The sequence below is a fragment of the Bombus fervidus genome, chromosome 3 (genome assembly GCF_041682495.2).
Source record: "Bombus fervidus isolate BK054 chromosome 3, iyBomFerv1, whole genome shotgun sequence".
Classification (NCBI taxonomy): domain Eukaryota; kingdom Metazoa; phylum Arthropoda; class Insecta; order Hymenoptera; family Apidae; genus Bombus; species Bombus fervidus.
Window position 1 is genome coordinate 3,356,674 of NC_091519.1, and position 23,244 is coordinate 3,379,917.

The 23,244-nt window shown below is 33.1% G+C and overlaps 3 protein-coding genes and 1 long non-coding RNA gene across 18 annotated transcripts in view; 1 reads left to right on the top strand and 3 right to left on the bottom strand.

Annotated features, from left to right (window-relative positions):
• Positions 1-1,973, bottom strand: part of Frl (formin-like protein) — a 31,889-nt gene extending 29,916 nt beyond the window's left edge. For 2 of the 5 annotated variants that reach the window (XM_072000732.1, XM_072000731.1), the window contains exon 1: positions 1,367-1,904. In XM_072000732.1, coding sequence (XP_071856833.1) covers positions 1,367-1,585 — 219 coding nt within the window. In that variant the 5' untranslated portion in view covers positions 1,586-1,904. Of the gene's footprint in view, positions 1-1,366 lie in introns of all 5 variants that reach the window. The other 3 variants (XM_072000729.1, XM_072000730.1, XM_072000733.1) reach the window with 3 other exon arrangements.
• LOC139985926 (uncharacterized) overlaps positions 1-3,647 on the bottom strand; it is a 33,651-nt gene extending 30,004 nt beyond the window's left edge. The window contains exon 1 of the long non-coding RNA XR_011799522.1: positions 3,526-3,647. This is a non-coding gene — a long non-coding RNA (uncharacterized lncRNA). The remainder of the gene's footprint in view (positions 1-3,525) is intronic.
• Positions 2,346-4,719, top strand: LOC139985914 (uncharacterized). The gene is made up of 2 exons (XM_072000803.1): positions 2,346-2,837; positions 2,944-4,719. The coding sequence occupies exons 1-2, from the start codon at positions 2,427-2,429 to the stop codon at positions 3,430-3,432; spliced, it is 900 nt and encodes a 299-aa protein (XP_071856904.1). The 5' UTR covers positions 2,346-2,426; the 3' UTR covers positions 3,433-4,719.
• Positions 4,720-6,085: 1,366 nt separating this feature from the next.
• LOC139985897 (uncharacterized) overlaps positions 6,086-23,244 on the bottom strand; it is a 44,961-nt gene continuing 27,802 nt past the window's right edge. For 10 of the 11 annotated variants that reach the window (XM_072000770.1, XM_072000771.1, XM_072000769.1 and 7 more), the window contains 4 exons: positions 17,686-17,805; positions 15,583-15,854; positions 13,584-13,703; positions 6,086-11,797 (listed from right to left, as the gene is read on the bottom strand). In XM_072000770.1, the coding sequence (XP_071856871.1) occupies positions 11,584-11,797; positions 13,584-13,703; positions 15,583-15,854; positions 17,686-17,805 (726 nt within the window). In that variant the 3' untranslated portion in view covers positions 6,086-11,583. Of the gene's footprint in view, positions 12,353-13,583; positions 13,704-15,582; positions 15,855-17,685; positions 17,806-23,244 lie in introns of all 11 variants that reach the window. The other variant, XM_072000778.1, reaches the window with a different exon arrangement.

The following is a 23,244-nucleotide window of genomic DNA, read 5'->3' on the forward strand; positions in this document are numbered from 1 at the left end:
TACGGGCCACACGTGTTGATACCGATCAGCATGTTACTTATATTACACCTCGAGGATAGTAAAGATAAAAATGATTCTGCTGTTCTTACGTCAACGTAGTACGCATAGAAAGTATGCGCAAAGCACGTCAATCCAGTCAACCCAGATCTGTCCAACTTCTTTTATCCCTTTTCATCTACCGATTGTATTTATTAGTTACAGTAGTTCATTGAAAACTTTTATGTATATGGATATAAAACATTTCCACGCGACTGCCGTGGCAAGTGTTAGAAGTGGTCTGACTGGATACCGAGCTTTATTAATGTAGTAATTGACTGTTTAAATTCTTCTGTGATATATGTGAGATACACTCTTGCATTAAATATCTTGTAATTTCTATCTATATATTTAAATTTGTTTCCAACTACGCCAATATAATCACGACAGTCGAGCAAAGAAATTACAAAATGTTTCGTATAACACACATAATATATTCGTAGAAGTGTTCGAATACTCTTGTTAATTAATGCTTATATACGTTTACGTATGGAGGGACTTCAGATGTCTATGATCGTAAACTAGACAATTCGAGAGTCCAGTGAGCCACATCACACGTTTTATAGTCGATCAAAGTAATTCGATTAATATCCTATTACGTCCGAGCGTTCACGCACGTCGACGCAAATGGAACTTGTATAGCGTTTCGAAAGACAGCTCGGCGAGCGTCGTTTGTATGCACACCGACGTATATTTCTCTGAATTATCGAATACATTTGTGCATCTTAACGAATACGGACAATACTATCTTTAGAAATAAAAGAAACGTAAACATAACAACTGTTCAAGAATAACTGCATCTGTCTTCTGTGAAAGACGTTTCTTATAAATAACATGATTAATTTCAAGAATTATATTTAGAGCAACGTATATTCTATGAAAATGATCGAAAATGAAACATCATTTCTCTATCGAATTCGGAAGCCAAACTCCGATCAACTCCATACATTGAAATATACCGAAACGCGATGACGTTAGAAATATTTTTTAAGATTTACTTTGGGATTCACGATTATTCGTTTGTTATATCATCTGCTTACGAGAAACCTTTGGAATTTTAGTTACTTTTTTTAAGAAGTTGGACGCTAATTCTGTATACAGACGACAAAATTCCAAGATTTACGAAAGGTGGAGTTGGACCGGAGTAGATTCCGAGAAACTAAAAAATACCAGCATCGATATTGACAGTTCTGCGATTTCATCGCAGAATGATTCATTCGAAGCTATCGAATCTAATTCACAAGACACGCGTTCGATACGAAACCTAGGGGCTCTAAAAGGATTTGAAAAAAAAAAGGAGAAGCATACATATAGCTAGTGTTTGACTCACCAGCACTTTGGTAAAGCGCCTTTCGAGTTCCATAGCGTCAGGCATCGGTTGCCTTGGCGCGCCACGGACGCTGCCACTCCGTGCGTGTGGTCCACCCAAACTTCCCATGCCGAGGCTAGGTTGACAGGATTGAAGAGGCGTGCCGCCCTTGATACCACCGATGAACACCTCACGCACACCGCCATCGCTTTCGCCGGTACGGCTCTGCACGATCCCCATTGTTTTCACAGTCGTGGCCTAATATATCCTCCGGTGTTTTCGCACGCGAAAATCGTGACACACGGCAACGGTGGTGGCCAGTACTGTCACACCACGAGAAACGTCAACAATGATGATCGCGGCAGTGCATCCTCGCTCGAACGTAAATCACTTTTCTCTGTATTACGAGAGACGTCGATACGTGAACGACTCGAACCGGTCCGCGCCGGGTCGTGCAACAGGTATCAAGCCGTCCATTGTGGATAGAAACTCTCACGAACGTGCGCGAACTAAAGCATGACCTAACACTCCTCTGCCTACACTAGACGAAGCATTCGCTGCATCTGCGGCAGTCTTCCTACTCTCTGACACAACCATCTGACAACGCCATTGGCCATTACACATGCGTCGTGTCTCGCAGTCGTGCCACCTGTGCCGGCGCGAGAATTTCTGGTAGAATTGTATTATACGGTTGGTAACCGTGATGTTGTTGATTATTTCGTTGCAGATGGAAGCACATACTACCTGATTGTAAAGAGAACTGAATAGTTAGGAATTTATTTTCGCGGAAATTATTTGTTATTAGTAATAGAAATAATTGAAATCGTGTAAATTAATTTAGAAAGTTGGATAAAATTAAGCAAGAACTAAAAGTGACAAAATCTTTTTAAGTACGATAATGCAATGGAGTAGCGATGTATTGTAAATTAGATTGCATATCTTAAATTTCGATTATCGATGGATCGATGTTTAACATCCGCCATTTTGTCGATAGATCGACTGGTCTCTTAGAGTAAATAATACAGTGGTGTTTAGTATATTATTTTATAGAGAACATTATTTGTAAATATTTGTAGATTCTATGAAACAGCGGTATAGTGTAAACAAAAATTTGAAAATGAGAAAGTCGCCTCTAAGTACACCAAGTGGTAGTAAAGAAACACAGAGTTATAATTGGAAATCAAATGGCTATAAAAATAGGACAGGTTATAGTTATTGTAAAAGTGATAGATATCAGTGTACTTCGTCAAATAATGGTCAAAGATATTCTGGAAATGATTTTATTCCTTTAAATAATAGTACACCATTACCACAACATAAAAAGTTCAATAATAATTGGCGTGGTTTTGAAGGTCATAATCATCGTAATTCAGGTAGTGGTAGATCTAACCATTACCGGAACAATTATCATTCAACTCCAAAGTTAAATTTCAATAATTCATACTCTCCTTATAAGCTCTCTGGTAAACAACTCTTTTATGGTCAGAAAAAGGTAACTAGATGTAATAAATACAACGTAAAATATTAAATAGAATTTCAATAATCGCTTCTATGCTTACTAACCTATAGTCATTAACATGTATTGTTTTTGTATTCAGGGTTTTCAAAAGGATAAGTGCAGACAGAGTGACATATCATCTTATATAGATTTGAAGTCTTTTTTGGAAGATCCTTGGGCAGAATTAACAAAGAAGTTAATGAAAGAAAAAGAAACAAATGGGAATGAATCGTCTAAAATTGAATTGACATTATCGTCGCAATTAGTTTATGTAGATAAAGAATCAAATTCTGAATCTAAATCTATATCGAGCATTGATAATTCTTGCTTTAGCCCAGAATCCAAGAGCGAATCTTCTATAGATGCAAAATTGGAGTTGAATGATACAGATATTAGTAATGTATCAAGAACAGAGAGTTCGATTGATTTAAAACTTGACAATGTAAGATTTAGTCAAGAATCCAAAAATGACAGTGTTTGCAATAATAGTGGTGATAGTGTTAATGAAGGCATTCACGATAAAAATACTGTTAATAATATTAATGATATTTGTTCATCAAACACGAATATTATTCAAGATCTCAAATAACAGTAACAAAGAATAAAATGCGCTTAAGAAGAATAATTCATTGGTTTGATGCATGATACATTTCATATTGTACATATGAATGTATAATATAACAATTCAATTATATATAGATATTATCTAAATCTATGAAACGTCAGTTTCAGATTTTTTGAATAATATTCTAATATATAGTTAAAAAAAAAAAAAGAAATTAACGTTTTAGTAATGTGAACTCTAAATAGTTTCCGGTTTCAAAATAGTTCTATCGCAGAAGCATATCTGTATGCGAAATACAATGTATTGAAATTATCTTTTACATTATATTTTCACAAAAAGGCTGTGAAAAAGAATGAATGTAGTTTATGTGTAAAAATTATACATGTGCAATTCTTTAGTGTATACTAAAAAGGAAGTACATATGGGCATGAGGGAACATTAAACACCAATTTCTCAGTAATAGATTAAGTCAGAAAGAACATTTGAAGACATAGCGAACGAGCTACAGTATGAATTAGACTTATAAATTAATTTTAAATTTACTAAATATAAGCAATTAGTAATTATGTAAAAGAATGTTTGCATCTCTAAAGATTGTTGGATGACAACTATCGATCGATTTGAATTTGTTAAGCCACATATATGTCTATTAACACTTGTTCTCACAACAAAACAGAAATATACAAAGGATTAAGAATGTTGTAACATGCATGTAGTAAATGCAATGCATTATACACAAATGTAGAATTAAATAACCATAAATCATGTGCAGGCATATATGACATTAATCTTAAATCTTTAGTTATTTAAAGAACACTGCGTTTATACATGTACTATTTTTAATTTAAATCAGTTGTATATTTCTGTTAAAATTCTTTAAGTAGCCAATTAACATACACTTTAATTGCATTTTGAATTAAAGAGAACATACTAACATGAAATATAAAAACATTTATAAAATTAAAACGATGAAGTCATAGGGTATTAAATTTGTACAATTGTTATCATAGAAAAAGAAAAATACACAAATAATTGCTTATTTCTGTACTTTATACATTTTTATAGCATGTTTTAACGAACAATGAAACATAGAAGGTGACAGAGATGTCCTATATGTTTGATTAACATGCTAACATAATGTACAAATGATGATCTGGTACAAAAGTTTACATAATTTAAGAAATTCCTGTTTATTTCTTCAAATTGTGATTTTACATGATTGTGCAAAGGATGTAATTGATGTCAAACGTTAATTGTATGAGTAATCTGTACAAAAGAAAATTGTATATGAATATACTTAAATTATATAAAAATAATAGTGATTATCTATTTCTTTCTGTCCTTATTTTTATTTGCCTGTGTAGATAATACAAAAATAAATCGATTTTTTTCTCATAACTATAACCGGTTTTTTTTTTTTTAATGAATTTATGACACTTAACGATAACCACGGAGATAAAAGGAACTTTGATAATTAATCCAATCGAACGACCTTACATCTCTAACCTTGTACTATTGAAAGTAATGCTGTAATACAATGGCAAGTAAGATCGTGTAGGTGTATAAATAATTGATCGTGTATCGAAGTAATCAATATGAGCTATATATTTCTTAGCATTCAAGTTTTTGCTCCGCTTTTTAGAGCTTATTTTTTACTTTCTCATGTAACAAAAAATTTAATCATTGAATTTAATCAAGCGTATCCTGCAAAGATACAAGGGAATAAAATAATATCAGTTATGTGAAGTATTTATAAATTTTGTATTTCCTTCATATTTTCCTTTTAATTGCCACAAATCAGTACAGTACGCATAACGGAATTTATCTGACAAAAAAGGGTATGTTCGCTCATTTATCTACAAGAAGAGGAATTGATTACAAAGATTTAAAGATAGGGCCCGTTCTTCCATTCCTTTAATCTACATTATTCCATTGCAATTTTGTAATATATTTTATTTAACATTCCTCACTTTCTTTTTTTTTTTTTGTGCACAACAATAATGTAAATTATAATGATCTAATTGTTCAGCAGTAGATTAAAATTAAACAATCGTTGTAACGAGATACAAGCTTTTCTTTTCAATTATTTCAATTATTATTCGATATATGATATGTTTACGAGTGAAACTTCTTCGAACGATAGAAGAAAAATTGAAAATTGAGATATTGATAATTTTCAAAGGACTTACATACAAATGGTATTTAATCAGCACATTGTTTCCCAATTTGTACACTAAATTGTACAATTGCTCTTTCTTAAATTTATATACTATAAAAAATGATCGATATAAAAAAAATTTACCATATTAATAGTACTCTAATATAAATTATAATATTTCTCATTAGTATTCGTTGGTATTCACGTAGATTATATAAAAGTCACAATTTCTGGTTTCGTATTCAAATAAGGATCTAATATATATATATATATATATAATATAAAGTTCTTCAATATAATTTAATAGACGATGTAACCGTAAAAGTATCTGACTATGAAATCAATATTTAATATTTCAATAGTTATCCAAGGATTTTTATTAGTAAAATTATACCTATATATATATATTAATGAATATAATATAATTGAAATTAAAATATATGAAAGGGTCAAACGTGTTGGTTTTTCATTCATTGTACCGCATATGTTTATTTTTCAATCTACTAAGAAACGGAAATCTTATATATTAATAACTTTATTAAAAACTTATGTTTACGTGATTATAAATAACATATTAAGGAGTTTCAATCTCTGCGAATTCTTCGCAGCTCAGCTATCTTGTAGTAAATAGTACATGATATATTTTCATGCAATTAAACTATATAATAAACTTCAATTTTCCCAACGTCATCTTATTGGTGATAATATTGGTCATCGTCGTAGACACGAACTTTAGCAAATACTCCTATTTTCATGACAATTTCCTCTCTTTCCCACGTGAGTTTGCAAATAATAATAATAATATGAAACTTGCGCAACACGTACAAGCCTCGTCGATCAAATGATCGTTTAATATAGCATTGATCTGCTTTGGATCAACATGATCAGAATTCTAATCTAAGTACATATATGTATATATATACAGAGATACTACAGTCGCTTTAAAACACGCGTCTGCCACCATTTTTTTCTTTTTTTTTTTCAAAAATTGCTTAATTCGGGATTTCTTAAAACTGACCCTTTGTAAGAGAATATGAACTCTTCTTTACTTACTTGGTCTCTTTGTTTAAAGCTATGATTATTAAATATTGGAGGTAATTGATTCTTTCTCTGTCCGATACAGGTCTCATGCTGTTATGTGATTTCATAGTTAGTCCAATGGATTCTTACGTAAAGAGATTTACAATATTTAATATCGATCGTTTACTTAGTAATTTCACGATGTATATTTTCGTTGTATTTTTGGACATTTTTCGGTATAACACGTAAAATATATAACTAACATAAACGGAAAATAATTCTGAAATATAAAAACTATAAAACATTGATTTTAAACGTTATAAGTAACGTGTTTCTTATAACTATTATAAATCTTCAAAATTGACAATTCATTTCATCTGGTGAATGCCGATTTCAAACGAATTATGTTCACAACATTCTTGAAACCTACGCGATACTTTGTACCTATTTATCAAAATAACGTAATCGTATGCAATCTAATAAACGTGAAATCTTTCATGGGAACTTTATATCATTTAATCGTTACGGTAGTCGGCATATTTATGAAATGTACCGTATTAGTGGTTCGTTGTTTCTGCGCAATCAACAAGATAATTAATTAAACAGTCTTCTCAGACTAATCAACGATGAATTTCAGCATGAGCCCCGCTTTACTTATAATACAATTCGCATTTAAGAATTCTTTCGCAAAGATCGCACGTTCTTGTGCATTTGAGAATAAAAATAATATTATCCTTTATATCAGATCATTGATTATATCTTTCACTACGAGGTACGTACGATTATAGAACATATTTATAGATACATACATTATACATATATGTATATAAGTCTTCGTTGACTATTAGTCATTGGTTCTAAACTTTTGTTATACATATTATCGCTTAGTTTCTTATTCGATAGTTTTCAAGTTTCGTATTTGCGCCTAACTTTTTGCTCTTTCGATACTGAAAGAAAAAATCGTACTGAAAAACAATTTCCCCTCCCCTCCGCCGCATTGTTATCCCATTTTCCCGCATCGTTATCGAATAAAGAATTAAGCGTAATTTCCTGACTTCGTTCGTATATAACGAAATTAAAAAAATCGCTCGTATTTCGATTCTGATTGTGTCATAACACGCTTTAAGTTATTACGAATATTTACATAGATGTTCTCGAAGGAAGGTACACGAGTATAGCAGTGCTCGTGTCGGATCATTGAGCGAAAAAAGTTAGAAGATACAAGAACCGTGGTGATCGTAAGAAGAGTTAAGGTTGCATTATCGATTTGCTTTCATAGGTACCATAATATGTCATCTATAGATACGTACATTGTATATTAGTCATCTACTTAAAGCTAGGTGTCCATTCGAGAGTAAAACTATAGCGAGCTGCTCTCGAGAGTATCTCTCGCAAATGGATACCGCGTTGAGAACGTTTCAACCCTCTGAGAGCGGTCGCGTGATCGCACGCTCTCAAGTGGAAACAAAATATGTTTAAGTTCGATTAATACGTGCGACAGCATTCGTAGTTGGGCACTTGCAGCGAGCAAACTAAGGATACTATAGATAATGCGCGACTACGTCGAGTGTCGCACGTTTCTATAGTCGAAATTACAATTACGCGGTGGAAATTACAGCGATAAACGCGCGGAAACAGAGAACAAACAGCGCAAGTAGAAAAATATTCGCGATTCAAGTTAAAGCAAATTTTGTTATTTGGCATGGAAATATTTTCCATTGGTTTGAAATTATAAATTAGATTGAATATTTTCGAAGATATTAGCAATTACGAAATTATTCTTACATAAAGCTGTTTTACGACAAAGGCGATGCAGAGATATGATTTTTGTTATATTTACAGACTCCGTTATTTTTATCTCGCATATTCGTGTACCGTGGAATTTTACAATGTGTAATTCTTTGCTTGTCTTTAAAAATAATTTCTTATTCGGTTGGTCGTTTATGTTCGCTATTACTAATAATAATAATACCATGTATACACTGTACAATTTATGATATTTTACTGAATGTAAAATAGGTAAATAGGGTAAAAGTAGAATTGAAGCGGCATTACGTGTTATTCTGAGTAGATTAGAATTGAAAATGTTAATCGACAAATCGTAAATAATAATTTAGAAAGGATGCATCGATTAGGAGAAAAGTATAATCTTAAAAAAAATTTATTACGATTCACGCACCTTTTTGTTTCATTGCGAATAAACAAAATTAATATATGTAAATCAAATGAAAGGCAATATAAAGAATATCGACGAATAACCAAAAGATATTCAAAAATAATGCTAATAACTTTGTGGTTGTATCTTTATAACTATTTATTGGTCCCCGAATTTGACAATATTGTTTTCTATCGGTATAATTAAAACGAATAAGTTATCGTATACTAAAGTAAGCTTCTTACATAAACAAGATCATAAGATTCGTACATTTTAAACGAAGATTTTTCCGCTTTGCAAACGAAATTTCACTCGAATGCTGATTTCTTTTGTTTTAATTCGCGAAAACATATCATAATCAATATGCAAACATAATGTTCTCCTTACGCGTACAAGTCACAAGTATTTCAATGTTACAAAAATTGAATGTCAGGCTGAGGAAATCATGGCCCCCTTTTTATCATACTGATTGGTCCGAAAATACCTTGTGTAATAAACAATAAAATACTTCAATTAAATTTCCTACGAACCTAATGGATAAGTTCTTGATTTTCCATGTTCAAGATAATACGGGCAAGTACTTGAATCTGTCGCACATATTTCACAATCTGTCGTTGCTGAATAAGAATGGATTTCGATAATTGGTAATAATCGTGCAAATTTCAAACCTTCCCTTCCGTCCGATTACTCGTTCATATCCGATAAAATTCAACTTTCGATTCTATAAAACAGAAGACCAAGCGAACAAGTTAGAATAAGGAAGATACCCAAAGTTCGTGAGAACTACTTCGAAAAATTATACTTATTACGCATTGCGTTAACGTAAATCGGTACGCGTGTAAAATACACGCATTGTTCGTAATTAAATTTAACTTGGGAAATTATTTATTTAGAGGAAAAGAAAGTTTAGGAATTTGCACATTTACTTAACATTCGGGCTGCAGAAATGTATCTTCGCTAGGTCGTTGCTTAAGTTTTATTAAACGGAAAGACGAACGGTTCACGTAACGTTATACTTGAGGTCATTATATGCTCTCTAATAGGATGTGTAATATTGACTCTGCTCGATCTTTTTTTTTTTTTTTTTTTTTTTTTTGAACACTGATAAAAATAAGATTCTCTTAAACTACGGGAATTCGAATATAGTGTTATGTTTGTCGTGAGACGCACGTGATTAATTGCAAGAGTATAATTCTAAATATCTCCTTTACACTTTTATCACAATGATATACATATTTTACTCCGAGAATTTCAATTCGAACGTGTATATCAATTGTTTTTAGATATGTAAAACTTCATTATATCGATATAGGAAATTGGAAATTTACAACTTTCGGATTCCCATCTTTTTCGCTATCTTTCTTCCTAATTATTAACTAATATGTAAAGAAATCGAAGAAACGTTGCAAACGCTCTTAGACAATTCTCCGTTCGTATCAAATGTAACGTAATGAAATACTTATATAATTAATATTTTGAATTTTCTTTTATATCCTCTTGCGTATTGTCCCTACCATTTTTCTTTCTTAAACACTTCAGATGCCAGTCATATTTTACTTGATATCTTCATCATATCATTCTTAGGATACACGTTTAATCCAAACGATAATACGATAAAATAATGATAAAAATTAACGAGACAACAAAACGCATTGTCTTCTAAAATAGCGAGTTTATACGACTCTTATACGGCGCCTGAATATTTTGATATCTGTGATCGATAGATTACGTAATATTAATTTTGCGTAAAAGACGTCTGCAAATAACAGTGTTTTGGTACGTTGCACCGTGCTGTGAATCGTTTTACATCGATTGCCAGTTAACAAGGCCGCACGGACGTATGTGAAAAGGAAAGTAGGCAGATACAATGCCGTACGGCAGGCCACATTAATATGTCACATGAAACATTTACTACATCATAGAACGGGATATCTTGGAATAAATATCGATTTATCGCATACGAATCAACATTTAAAATGATTAGGGGAGTAAAGAATGTGTATTTAGAAAGAGAGAGAGAGTTTCTGATTTTAAGCGAAACCTTGCAGACTAATCATCTACGCAATTGATATTGTACGATGAATTTTTCATCTCGCCACATTGTTCGTAATTATTTTCAACACGTATCCGAGTCGATTCAAAACGGAATCTCAATCTGAATTTCCTTAAAATTTCAAGCTTTTTAATTTCCGATATCGCGAATTTCAATCCATATAAATTAGATTAAAAATTGCTTTGCAGAATGCAATTCAAAGGTAATACGTGCATGATGAAATTTTATCTCCGATATGTGCGCAAAGCCGCATAATCCGTATCACGGATAGCGATCGATAACGCTTCGCGGTACATCTCGTTTCGAGTTTGCATGTAAAACTGCGAGATTTGAATATTATCGGCGGCAATCGATAGAATATCCTAGCGGAACATTTTATTTCGAGTTTACTGTCGTGTAATCAACGACTTTGTTTCCAGCTTTCGTGTAAAAAAACTTTTTCTCTCTGGATTTTTCATCGTAGCTTCCGCTCGGAGCATTTTAATTTTACACATTTTAATTTGCCGTACATTTTATCTCTCGTTTCACCTTTTTAAAAATCGTAGTTACAAAGATTCCGATTTGAACTTATTACGAATAAAAGAGAATTTCCTTTCTAGCCATTAGCATCGTACAATTGAGAACATTAAGAACATTACGAACAATTATCTCTGTGCGATTGAAAATTTGTCTTTCAGTTTACCTTTCTAACTCGATGCGCGACTCGATTTTTCAAATCACACAAAGTAATGCAATCAGCATGTAGGATCATACGAGGAGCTCTTTCAAGAAGTCCTCGGCAAGCAAGTCCTACAAATAATCGTCCACTCGGTCGTTTTCGTCTGGTGGACTAGGCTCGCTGACGCTAAGTATAGGCAGACCAAAGTGTTGCACCTCGATGCTTGATTCAGGCGTATGTCTCGAGTAGTCGCAGCTCTTTGAGTGCCGTTCGATCCCGGCACGTCGATGGTAATGATGATAACGGGGTAAGCGAGCGTCGGCATCGCCAGATCGCCGAAAACACCTGCGGATTTTACCCAATACGTGGACTTAATCGATCGAACGATTTATTTACACGTCGCCTTTCGCTCGACGCAAATAATACAAATTAACAGCAGAATTCGGGAAAATAATGTTTCTCTCGTTTAAATAAATGTTTACTCTCGTAATCTTATTTTGTATTAAGATCGAGTAAATCGTTTTCAAATAATTTTCTATCTTATCGATTCGATCCTTAAAGTTTCATAATGTAAAAGTCCGATCTTAATCGACAGAGTAATTTAAAAAAAAAAAGATCGTATGGTGTTATTGGATTTCCTATAGGTGGACGTACAAAGAGCATACGCAAGTGGAATTTACTTTTTCTTTTTTCTTTTTTTTTTTAACAGAACGATATGCTTCCTAACGCTTTCTAACTATTTATGCCAAAAAATTATTAGTTTAGAAAATCCTTTAGCGTGAATATCACGAAGTTGTACTCAATTTCTTCTGGAAGACGTCCACTTATCAACTAGACGAAACGAATGTCGTTTCCAAATTATTGGATTGGCGTATTCAATTTCCATCGAGATCACCGGATCTGAAACCATCAGATTTGTTTTTTGTGAGAATATTTGAAAAACAGAATCTATTAAAAAGAATATTTGACAAAAACTACTATGAATGAAGCAAAGGATTCCGTGAGAATCTAATGAACCCTTAATTTTACCGCTTACGTTAATGTATCTACATAATCTACGGACGTATGAAAAATGTAGCTTGAAGTATCGATTTTAACGTTGCATTACTAATCATTACTGCGCAATATCGAAATTAACTCTTTCGCAATATTGTTCAAGAAAAACGATCGAGTCGTCGAATATTAATATTCATTCGCTATAAAATGAATTTTATTTGGAAAGTACATATATATTAAAAAAAAAGAGAGAGAGAGAAAAATAACACATGAAATCAATAAACGAATAATTGACTTTTAAATCGTTCATTCTAAATTGTTTGTTATTTTATTACATTGTCAAAGGGTTAAACCATCAAGTTTTTTGGCATAAATAGCTTCATAATATATTATGGCTTGGATATCCCATGTACATTTTTGCATATTGCGTGCATTTTCTTACTTTCTCGCGCCTCTAAATTTTTCATAGATTCGTAAAAGTCCAACTATCATCGATTCTTTTACAATATTCATACAGCGTCACCTTATCTGTTCAAGTAAATAGGATCTCGTAATGATAGATCTTTATTAGCGAAGTTCTTATCTCTTTACCGAAATTACATTTTTCATCGATGCCGCTTGACGGACGATAAATAGTCTATGCTATGTTATATCTTAGTGTGACCCTGAATGTTAACTTGGCGTGTGACCAAGTTTCGAGGGTGGTCTTTAAGGGTGAAAGATATTTGTAGGATGAGGCGACGTCAATTGCCACGACACGTATATTTAACGTTGTGGTGTGAGTTGGGACCAGACTGGAGATAAAAATATCGTGGGTCTCTTATGAGTTCATACGCGAATGCATTTAATATAACAGGCGGTAGATTTCGTTGTACTTGAACGTCAAATTTAACGAACGATCCGAACATCGATTTTTTAGCTTCCACTATATTACAAAACTGATATCATTTCTTATATTATCCATTATTATCGGCTTCTAAGATACGTCAGTTACGTTATACATGCGTATAGATTGCACTATAATTTCACAAACTTGAAGAATCAGTTCGACGTCGGTGATTCGATCGGAAGGGGTGGTGTTATTCGGGTGAAATATTTTACGTATTTAGCGCGAAGTGTAAAAGAGATTGCTTACCGCTCATCCATGGAAGCAGGTTGTCGTATAGGACACCGGACATATTCGTGACTTCCGCCAGCTCGCCATCCTCCGAAACGTCGGCCAACGAACGACGATGAAGACGTTATTGGAGAATCCCTGAAACATTTACGGCAATTTTCTTTAATAATTCATTCGGAAGTTTGTTACTTTTTTTTTCATTCTTATTTCCTAACGTTTTATTGTCATTCTTACTTCCGGCAACGAGGAATATCCTTGACAAACTTTGTTTGCCCTTGCCTCAATTTCTATTCTCATTTCGTAAGAGCTACGTGGTAATTACTTTTGCATAAAATTCTTTATCTCTTGTCGCATTCTTTACGTCCTCGTAACGGTATTATGAAAAATACATATTATAATTAAAAAACAAACGAAATAAAAGAATATTTCATGACGATGGTACTCGTTCTGAAACGGCTTGTACAGCATCTCCTGTTTCTGTTTTAGCGTGTTTTATGTATTGTATAAAGCTGGAAAATTGAAAGTGTGGAAGGAACGCAAGTCTGATTGGTCATAGTGCAATAAGCCGTCCTTCTCCCACAATCATTTTTATTGAATTTTTTATATCTCTGTTGCACCTTTTTCATGTCCTCTCGTAATCTACTAGAGCAGACGATGCCAGCGGAACAGCGCCGACCCTCATGTAACACGCAAACAATACGTATGCACGCTGTATTCCAACGGTACCATATTAATCTATTACCGTGAAATGAATTGCATAAGGAAGATCTCGGGTGGTTTACGTAATAATCATGGATATACACGCGGCGTAATGTTATCATTCTTCGGGTTTAATATACTTATATAAGAGATTTTTCAATTAAGCTTCTATAAAAAAAAAACATGCTGTAACATTTCAAGTGACCAGGACAACAGATTTATAAAGGGGTTTTTTTTTTTTTTTTTTAAGAGAGAAGGTTCTTGTTTCTTGTAAAGCGAATTTACATTTGTGTGCTGGATATTTGTTGTAAAAAATTGATAAGCAAAGCCAATTACTTAAATACGAATGTTAATATTCATTGCAACAATTTAGCGCTCTCTGAAAAGTGGACAGCCTAAAGACACGTATCTTTGAATTATTCACAAGTGTTCTTAAGTGTTGCACACTTTTTATTCACGGAACGTTACATTTCATGCTTCGTGTTATTTCAAAGTCTAAAAGAATTTGCACCTGTGCGGAATTTAAGATATGCTCGCGACGCAAAGTAACTGACAACTGTAATAAAATTGTCTTTTTAGAGTTGTCAATTTAGCGGAGGAGAGATACGAGACGTTCGTTTCAGCTTCGTGTAAAATTATCATGTATGATGGTGAAAAATGCGCACGCAAAACCGGAATAAGGTACAAACTAAGATAAGACGAAGATAAGTGGTGAAACATTACAAACGAACGTAAAGTAAAAGTCTGCTTTTGAATAAATCTTCCTCATTAGTTATTCAATATTTTCAACTGCTTCTGGACCAATGAAAAGAAGAGAAACGAGAAAACGATGTTTCATACCGTGAATTTTAGTAAATTTGCGTAAGAAAGGAAATGTATTATCATTAACATGAATTACCAACTTGAAGTTTGCTACTTAAAAGTTTGTTAAGGTGAAATAATAAACAAACTTTGATGCACACATAATTCATCCACAAACTTCCTTACTTGCGTACAACTCTCGTTTACGACAGAAACGTAACAATCTGCTTTTGCTAGAGTAGTAATGCCGTATGCAGACTGTCTCATATTGATCTAACCAGATATCTTGAATAATATAGCACACAGAAACTACAGAAAAATGTTTCAGATGAATATCATCAAAAAGTATATGATGCTCTTTTAAAAAATTCAAAATTCCTGCTTCATATGAAAAACTAACAAACTCGGGAAAAATCGATAAGAAGTTATTATTATTAATTGTCACGATGAAGAACTTTCGTAAAACGATGCAAAAATGTAACAATTACCTTTACGTATCTACTACGAGTGAAATTACCTTGAAGACTGTAATTGATGATTCGGGTCGAGCAACGAAACGTCTGGATTATCCTTTGGACAACTCTCGAGGCTACTCTGCCTCTTTGATTCCGAATCCTCGCACTTCTCCTCTTGCGTTGACCTCAGGAAGGATTCTTTGTCACCGTCGATGCCTTCCTCTTTCGAATTTCGTTGATCTTGTTGTCGATTCGTCGATGCAAGTGGTAAATTGTCTGCACTGCGAACCTTCCGGCACAATTTCGACGTTGAACCGTGCCGTCTTAAAAATTCCTGCAAAAAGCGGAACCGCATTGCAGAGAGGATTGGGAATACCGCTCGTTTCTAAACTTCCTTTCTCGCTTGCGTCACTCCTTGGAGATCTACATGCATTTTCCTGTCCCTGAAGACAAATGCTATACTTTGTGCTTCATCCTTGCGAAGGTCACTTACAGTAACTTTTATTAATATATGTGCACACCACATATTGTGTGTGTTCGAGAGATTGTTGTTTTATATATTCGTTAATGTTAGTGCGAATACAACGTGCAAAAATTAAATTAATTTGAAATATTCTACTTTTACGCTTATGTTCTTCGTTTCGCATTAAAATTGTCCCATTTTAATCATCGTGTCGGATAGTAATTTTGCTCTGGGTTATAGATCTATCGTATTTCACTGTATGCTGGAAGGAACTGATGCTACACCGAACAACGTCCTAAAACTAATGAATTCCTTCTAGCGTTTACTACAGTTATACGAGTAATTCAACAGTCCTTATCAACTGAAGTATTTCAACAGTCGAATATTCATTGTATTAACAAGCCTCGATATTCACCGAAGTTAACTTTAACGTTAATTCGGTATATTAATTTTCCACCAACCGTATGTTTCCAGTAAATGTCTCACGACTTCTATATGGATTTTAAGATTAAATCAGTTAAAATTTCACCAATTACTGTATATATATCCAACACGATGACATAATATATCCTAAATGTAGGAAACATTTTTCAACGAAGATCGTCTCACGCTAGCACCGTTTTATCTAAAATTATGCATCTATCGATCGATGTTGCAACTTATAAGAAAATACATACTCAGCGATACATAAAAATGGTAATCTATTCCCGCTGTTAATTTGGTAAGATGAAATCGATTTGTTGCGATGCAAAAAGTGACGTCAGAAGTGTGTACTTACGATTTAATCGGCATAGATCTAACAAGTATAATATGAAAACCTTGTTGTTAAGAAATACAACGAATCGTGAATACCGGCCGTGGTCCATGCTACCAGAAAGTGAATTTAACGACTTCCTTACAAGTAAACCACGAACTTATTGATCAACCAGTGAACTACACTTTGCCTCCAACTACCTTGAACTTTAACGTTTGACGTGTCTATTTTGTACGGTCTCTTTCGCGTTCGTTACATATTTCAATATCCGGATGCACCGGGGATGGCACTTTCAAAATTTTATAACGTACAAATAAACTATAATGTTTCCCTACATTTAGATTAAAGTCAAGTAATATTCGGAAGTAATATTTTTATAGTTTTTAAGTTAGTGAAAAAATTGCTAAGAAGGAAGTGTCGTATAGGATCGCTATCTAAGAATCGTGCTTAGCGATCGATACCTTTGTTACTTTGTATTGAATTATCTATATTTATTATAAGTTTCACAATTGTACTTTACGATGTGATAACGATAACTATGCTTTTCAAATTTTCATTTACTATTTATTTACTTTATATATAATTATCTGTTCGGTATATTTAACATCGTTTTAATTCACTTTACTCCGTTGTCGTCGTTTGAAAAAAATACCAGAAAATAATTTATACTTATGATATCGATTCTAATATTCAGAGAAGAAAAATGATTAGGATAATTGGTCTTCAACGATAACTGCAATTACGCGACATGTCCTGGAATTTTCACTAATTTCCTAGATAATTCGTTGCTCCTTCGTTTGTCGTGACTGCGAATTGACAGGAAGGTTGATACGAAGTTAGGGTTCGATCGAAAGTTTCAAGGACGTGTATCAGCGGGACGGTTAATTCACCCGGTGTCACGACGAAATTGGTCGAGTTGCTGCTTTCTCGTTTTATTCGATTACATACCTGGGATAGGAAGCCAGCTACGTCGATGGCGCTGTTCACTCGCGGCCTCGAGGTTCTTGGCCATCCCAAACCACCTCCGCTATCCAAGGAGTCCACGTGATGGCTCGACCAGTGCAGATGCTGGAAAATGTGGCGACGCAATTAGGACACACCGATACCGCTAATATCAATGAAAACTGCATTTTAATGTGATTTTTCTCAAGCGTGATTTCCGACAAGGCAGACAGGAACAGACAATTTGTATACCCACTAAGAATAGAATCTATTTTCTGAAATCGTTTCGTTAAAATAAGAAACGGCGAATCTTTGGCAAAGTATATTTTCTTAGTTGCAATAGTGAGTTTAGTTAGAACGATGTTCACGATTTTGTATTTTTATAGTTTTATCCGGCTCTTGCGAAACTTAAATAGCAAAGTATAGTAACAATTATAAAATGCAGTGTTAAAGTACTATGCTTTAATAGAAAACCAAATCGATCGTACATGTGTATACCTTAATGCCCTGCACATTTGCAATTCGTGGTGTCGTTTTTGTGAATTATTGTCAAATGTTTAGCAATAATTGTTTAATGAACATAATTAAATTCTGCAACGTATTAATATGTCTGATTGCATCTTGTCTATCGTGGGTATGTAGTTGAACGAAAGTTAATTTATACAATTAATTAATTGTTTATTAGACAATGCTATTTTTAGTGGGTATCTTTTAAACGAAGATGTTTAGACAATCCCAACATTTTTGCGATGCACCGAATTTTAAACTAATTTCTATTAGTGCAATATCTGCCTCCTTTCTAGTTCACGAGTATACCTGTTTTTTAAGGTTTTCGTTTTCGTACAAGACTCATCACCTATATTGACTTTACAGTCCAAAAAGTTCTCTGCTTTTATATCGTACAAATAATTACAATTGTAATTATAATTGTAAATAATTTGCAGTTATGTAAAATAGAGCTTACACGTTAACAAATGATCATTTCCCATTATTATTATTAATAGTTCTTCAATGTGTTTTTTCAATGCGTTTTTCAATAATGTAATGCAATATTAATATAATATTTAAAAAATGACCATGACAAATACTACAAAGATTGAGTTTACGTCTTTGAACTCGATTAAGTGAATATGATTTATTAACCATATTATACTTAGAAGATGGTTAATTAGAATATTAAATAGGGGATTTTATTAGCTAGCGGTTCACTTACAGGACGTAAGAATATATCTATGGAACTTTCTTTGTAATATAAAAATAATTTATGAACAATATCACTAACATTTTGTATGAGAATAGAAAATAAGAAATTTATCAACGTTATGGATTTAGTTTGGTTTCGATATCGTTGCTAAATATTTTAAATACCGTTAATACACAAAGCCAGCATTTCATATCGTTATAAGCTTAACAAAATAATTTTTAACCTATAATATAAGAAATATTTAACGAATAACGTTATAATAATATTAAATGAAAGTTTTCAAAAATTACTTTACTTATCATCTATTAGTTGTAAAATCGTTATAAGTAAAAATTTCATCCGAGCAACTGTACGTCAATATTGTGCTTAACTTAACGATGTATGTAACTTTCCTAACAACTTCGTAAGCGTTTCAAGTGAGCAAGCAGCTTTCCTGGTGATACAATAATCGCAATGTAAAAGCATTAGTGTTCGCTGTGCACTATTTTTATGTCAATTCGTGTCGCTTTTTACTCGCATCTGCGTTGTTATTGTTGTGCAAAAACATCTTTGCTAAATGTGCGAAACTTGTGCTTGCACGCAAACTGATTGCAGTAATACGTGTGACGGATCGAAGCGTACTGATCATCGTATTGGTATTCCAAGCAGATCAAACAATATTCATGAACTAAAAGGAAAAATCGATGCAAATAAAAGGAGAAATAATTGGCATATTAAAGTAAAAATATTTGTCGACTTAAATATTACACGAAAAATAGGCAGATTGTTTTCATAATCAATATTGTATACAAAATTACAATACCAAATTGCTAATTTACATTTCTAATAGTTCTTATATATTTCGTTTTAATTTGGTTTTCAGATTAAATGCATATATGTGTTTGTTTCTCTTCTCAAGTAATGTGTTTACAGTACGTTCGAATTTACGTTGCTTGAATTCAGGTAATTGGGCTAATCTGTACGAGACTTAATTATTTCATACCATCATTCTTGTTCTATTTCATACTACCGCTCTTTTAATGGAAAGTCAACGATTCATGGGTGCATTGAGTTGTACATACGAGTAAAATAAGTGGGTCAGAAACGAACGAATTTACCTGTTTTTTCTAGCTTCGTGTGATCAGTCTTTTGCAGCGGTTTACGTCATTGGAATTTAATTAGGCTTTACGGATTACGTGAGAACATTCGATCGAATTTAGTACGTCTATATCCTGATGCTAACGTACTGGTTTCCTGTCTCTAGCAGATTCGTGATCTTGTTGAGATTTGGGTCAGGAAGCTATTACTCCAGCAACTTTGAGACAAGATATATCTAGCAGAGGCATCGTTCGTCCGAAGCAATATTCTTCCTATAAACGTTAGATTACCAACACATACGATTTTATGATGTTTTCTAAAGTTGAGCTTCATCTTTCTTAATACGTGTGCAGTATGTCATATGCGAAGAGTACAACAGACAACGTCTTTATTGTACTCTGTATATACATATACATATGTTGTTCAATCGTAATGTGAGCGTTGCCTTCCTGCTGTACGATAAGCAGAAATTCAATTTCATAACTATTGTGTCGTTTTATTGATTCTATCGTTTTTATATACTATCGATTTTTAATAAAATTCCTATTTGTTACTACTGTATTGTTTCTTTTGGTTAACATTTAAATTTAATGAACATTAACAGAATGGTGTTGACGATACGATACAAAATGACACGCACATATCGAACAGACCGGATCTAGATCGTTAAACATAGTAAAATATAATATTGGTAGTTACTCGAACATAATCGGATCATTTTCCTTAAATTCGATCGATTTCATTCGATCTATCATAGAATATGGTTGCTATATTTGCCTACTGGCAAAGATACGATAGAAAACCTAGAAAAGATACGATACAATGGAATAAGATTTGTTTTAATAAACGGAGAAGTAGGAAACTGAGAAACCGCAAGACGTAAATAATAGAAAGTGAAAAGCGTTATTAAAGGTGCTACAATATTTGTTACATTCGAGTGCAATTAACTGAGGCACACGACCACTTGAAGTGACTCAAGCGTTGGTGCGAAATTTCAAAAATATCTCATGTCATTCGTGTATTAAATACCGACTGTTTCCACTTTCCAGAACAATTTGATGCTTATATCGTATTTCAAGCCATTTTTGCAGTTAATCTCAATTTTGTTTTGTTAAAACCAGACACACGATAAATATTGGAATTACCACGCATCGATCGATCGACTTTGGTTCACTTGCAATTTTCCTAACAATATTTCGCGGATTAGATCGTTCAGGAATTAAATCGTTGATCGAAACACGAGAACACAACTAAACAAAGTACCTCTGAATTAGTGAAATACTAATCTGTTAATCAGGTCATCTCTTAATAAGACACTTAAACAATATAATATAATATCGTAAAAGTAATTGTGGCAATTTAAGTGACGAGTGAACTCGTTTTCCCTAGTTAATACGTTAATGAATGGAAAATGTACGTTATGTACTTTACTCTCTGATCAGATTAGTTTTGATTAAACTGTAATAAAAACTTCTGCCTTTCTCCTGAAATCACTATCTAATTGAATAAAAGATCACTAAATTCTGTAATTAAACTGAAGCAATTTTATTCTTCAGAGAATCGATAATCATGGAATTTTAATCTTGTACTTTGGAAAGTCAGTTTAGATCCTCTTTCTCAAATAAATACGTTTTAATCCCCAATCGTGTTACGACACTTACGCGTATTAAATTTGAAAGTTTAAGTACTGTGGATGGTTGGTTATCAAAAGTGTACGAATCGCTTTTGGAAGATAGAAATGGCTCTACGTAAGCAGACCGTCTGTACATACGTATACGTGAAACGTTGACGAGCGCAAATCAAGGTTGAGAGTAGCGAACATGTACCGAGTTGAAAGCAACAACCTTTTACGATTGGATCTCTATGTACCGAATATGTAAATACACACATATGTATGATGTATCTATGGACGCTTCGTCGAGCAACGCTTTTGATGTTACACTCGAATTCTACACCAGAGAATGTTAAATACGTCGGCCGAAAGTTCTCTTCCTCTTCTCGATAAAAATTTTTCAGCGTAAAGTAGGTACTAAATGACTCGCAGAAACACGCGTTCTCTTAAAATTGCTGTGAAGCGAGAAAAAGTCGGTACTTCCTCAGTCGTGTGTACCAACTGAATGATTATTCTCATAGCGATTTATTTTCTAAGATAGACTTTGATTTTGATCATTCATTTTTATCGTTATCTGTAGTTGTTCACATTTTATTAATATAGATGTATATCGGCTTGCCAACTTCGAAGCGTGCAAATCTTTTATGTCGAATAACATGTATTTTAAAGAAATATAAAGTATAATAGAAAGAAAGTAGCGTCTCGAATAGCGTTCAACACTTAGAATATACATGCACTGCAAAAGCATTTGGTTGAAAGCATTCCTACATATATCATAACGCTATATATGTATGTATATATGTGAAGGAACATTTTAATATAGAAGCTAACCGAAGGTATAAACCTAAATATTAAAGTTATATTAGAATTCGATTTTGTAGATACGTATGGAATGTTATTTCCCTAATGTTCAACTTACCTGTATTTTTATCGATTTTATTGAAATTATTTTTATACTTTCATCGAAATTATTCTAGTTCCATCTTTGTACAAATTACGAGGATATTTCTTAATAAAATAGGTAATAATTCATGCATGCATATGTATCTTCTAGTGCTCTATTCTTATTTGTAAATTATAATGACACTTTGGAAACGCAGTATTTCAGAATCGTAGGTCATTGAATATGAGTCAGTATGATCAGAAGAAATGTGATGGAAAAAACATATTGTCGTTTTGCTAAAAACCAGATATGTGTCAGAAATCGACAATTTCAAAATATCTATGAATCTTAAGATACGTATAAAAATTAGGGTCAAAAGTGAACTATTTTTTAATATAGAAATGTCATTATTTCCCTCCTTCGAACGGCCATATAAGATTGCGGTGAAAGTTGGCAAGCCTACACTTCCTGGGTAAATTTTCATATTTCCGAAACATTTTCAACTCGTACTTTAATTACCCAATTCTTGGTTTGCGCTCTTAGAAATCTATTTATTATGAGTACCATTTTGACTATGTATGTATCTCTACATACTACTTCGTTGCGTCAAAGATAGGGACATCCGCGAATACGACTGTATCCATATGATCTATAGGAATGACTAAAACATCATTGTTAGACTAAAGAAGCAACTTTTAATCGACCGAAGACTGTACGAACTAGTATCCTAATGGTAATGGAACTCGTCTATAGGATCGTCGATAGACCATTCGCCAATTAAACTCAGCA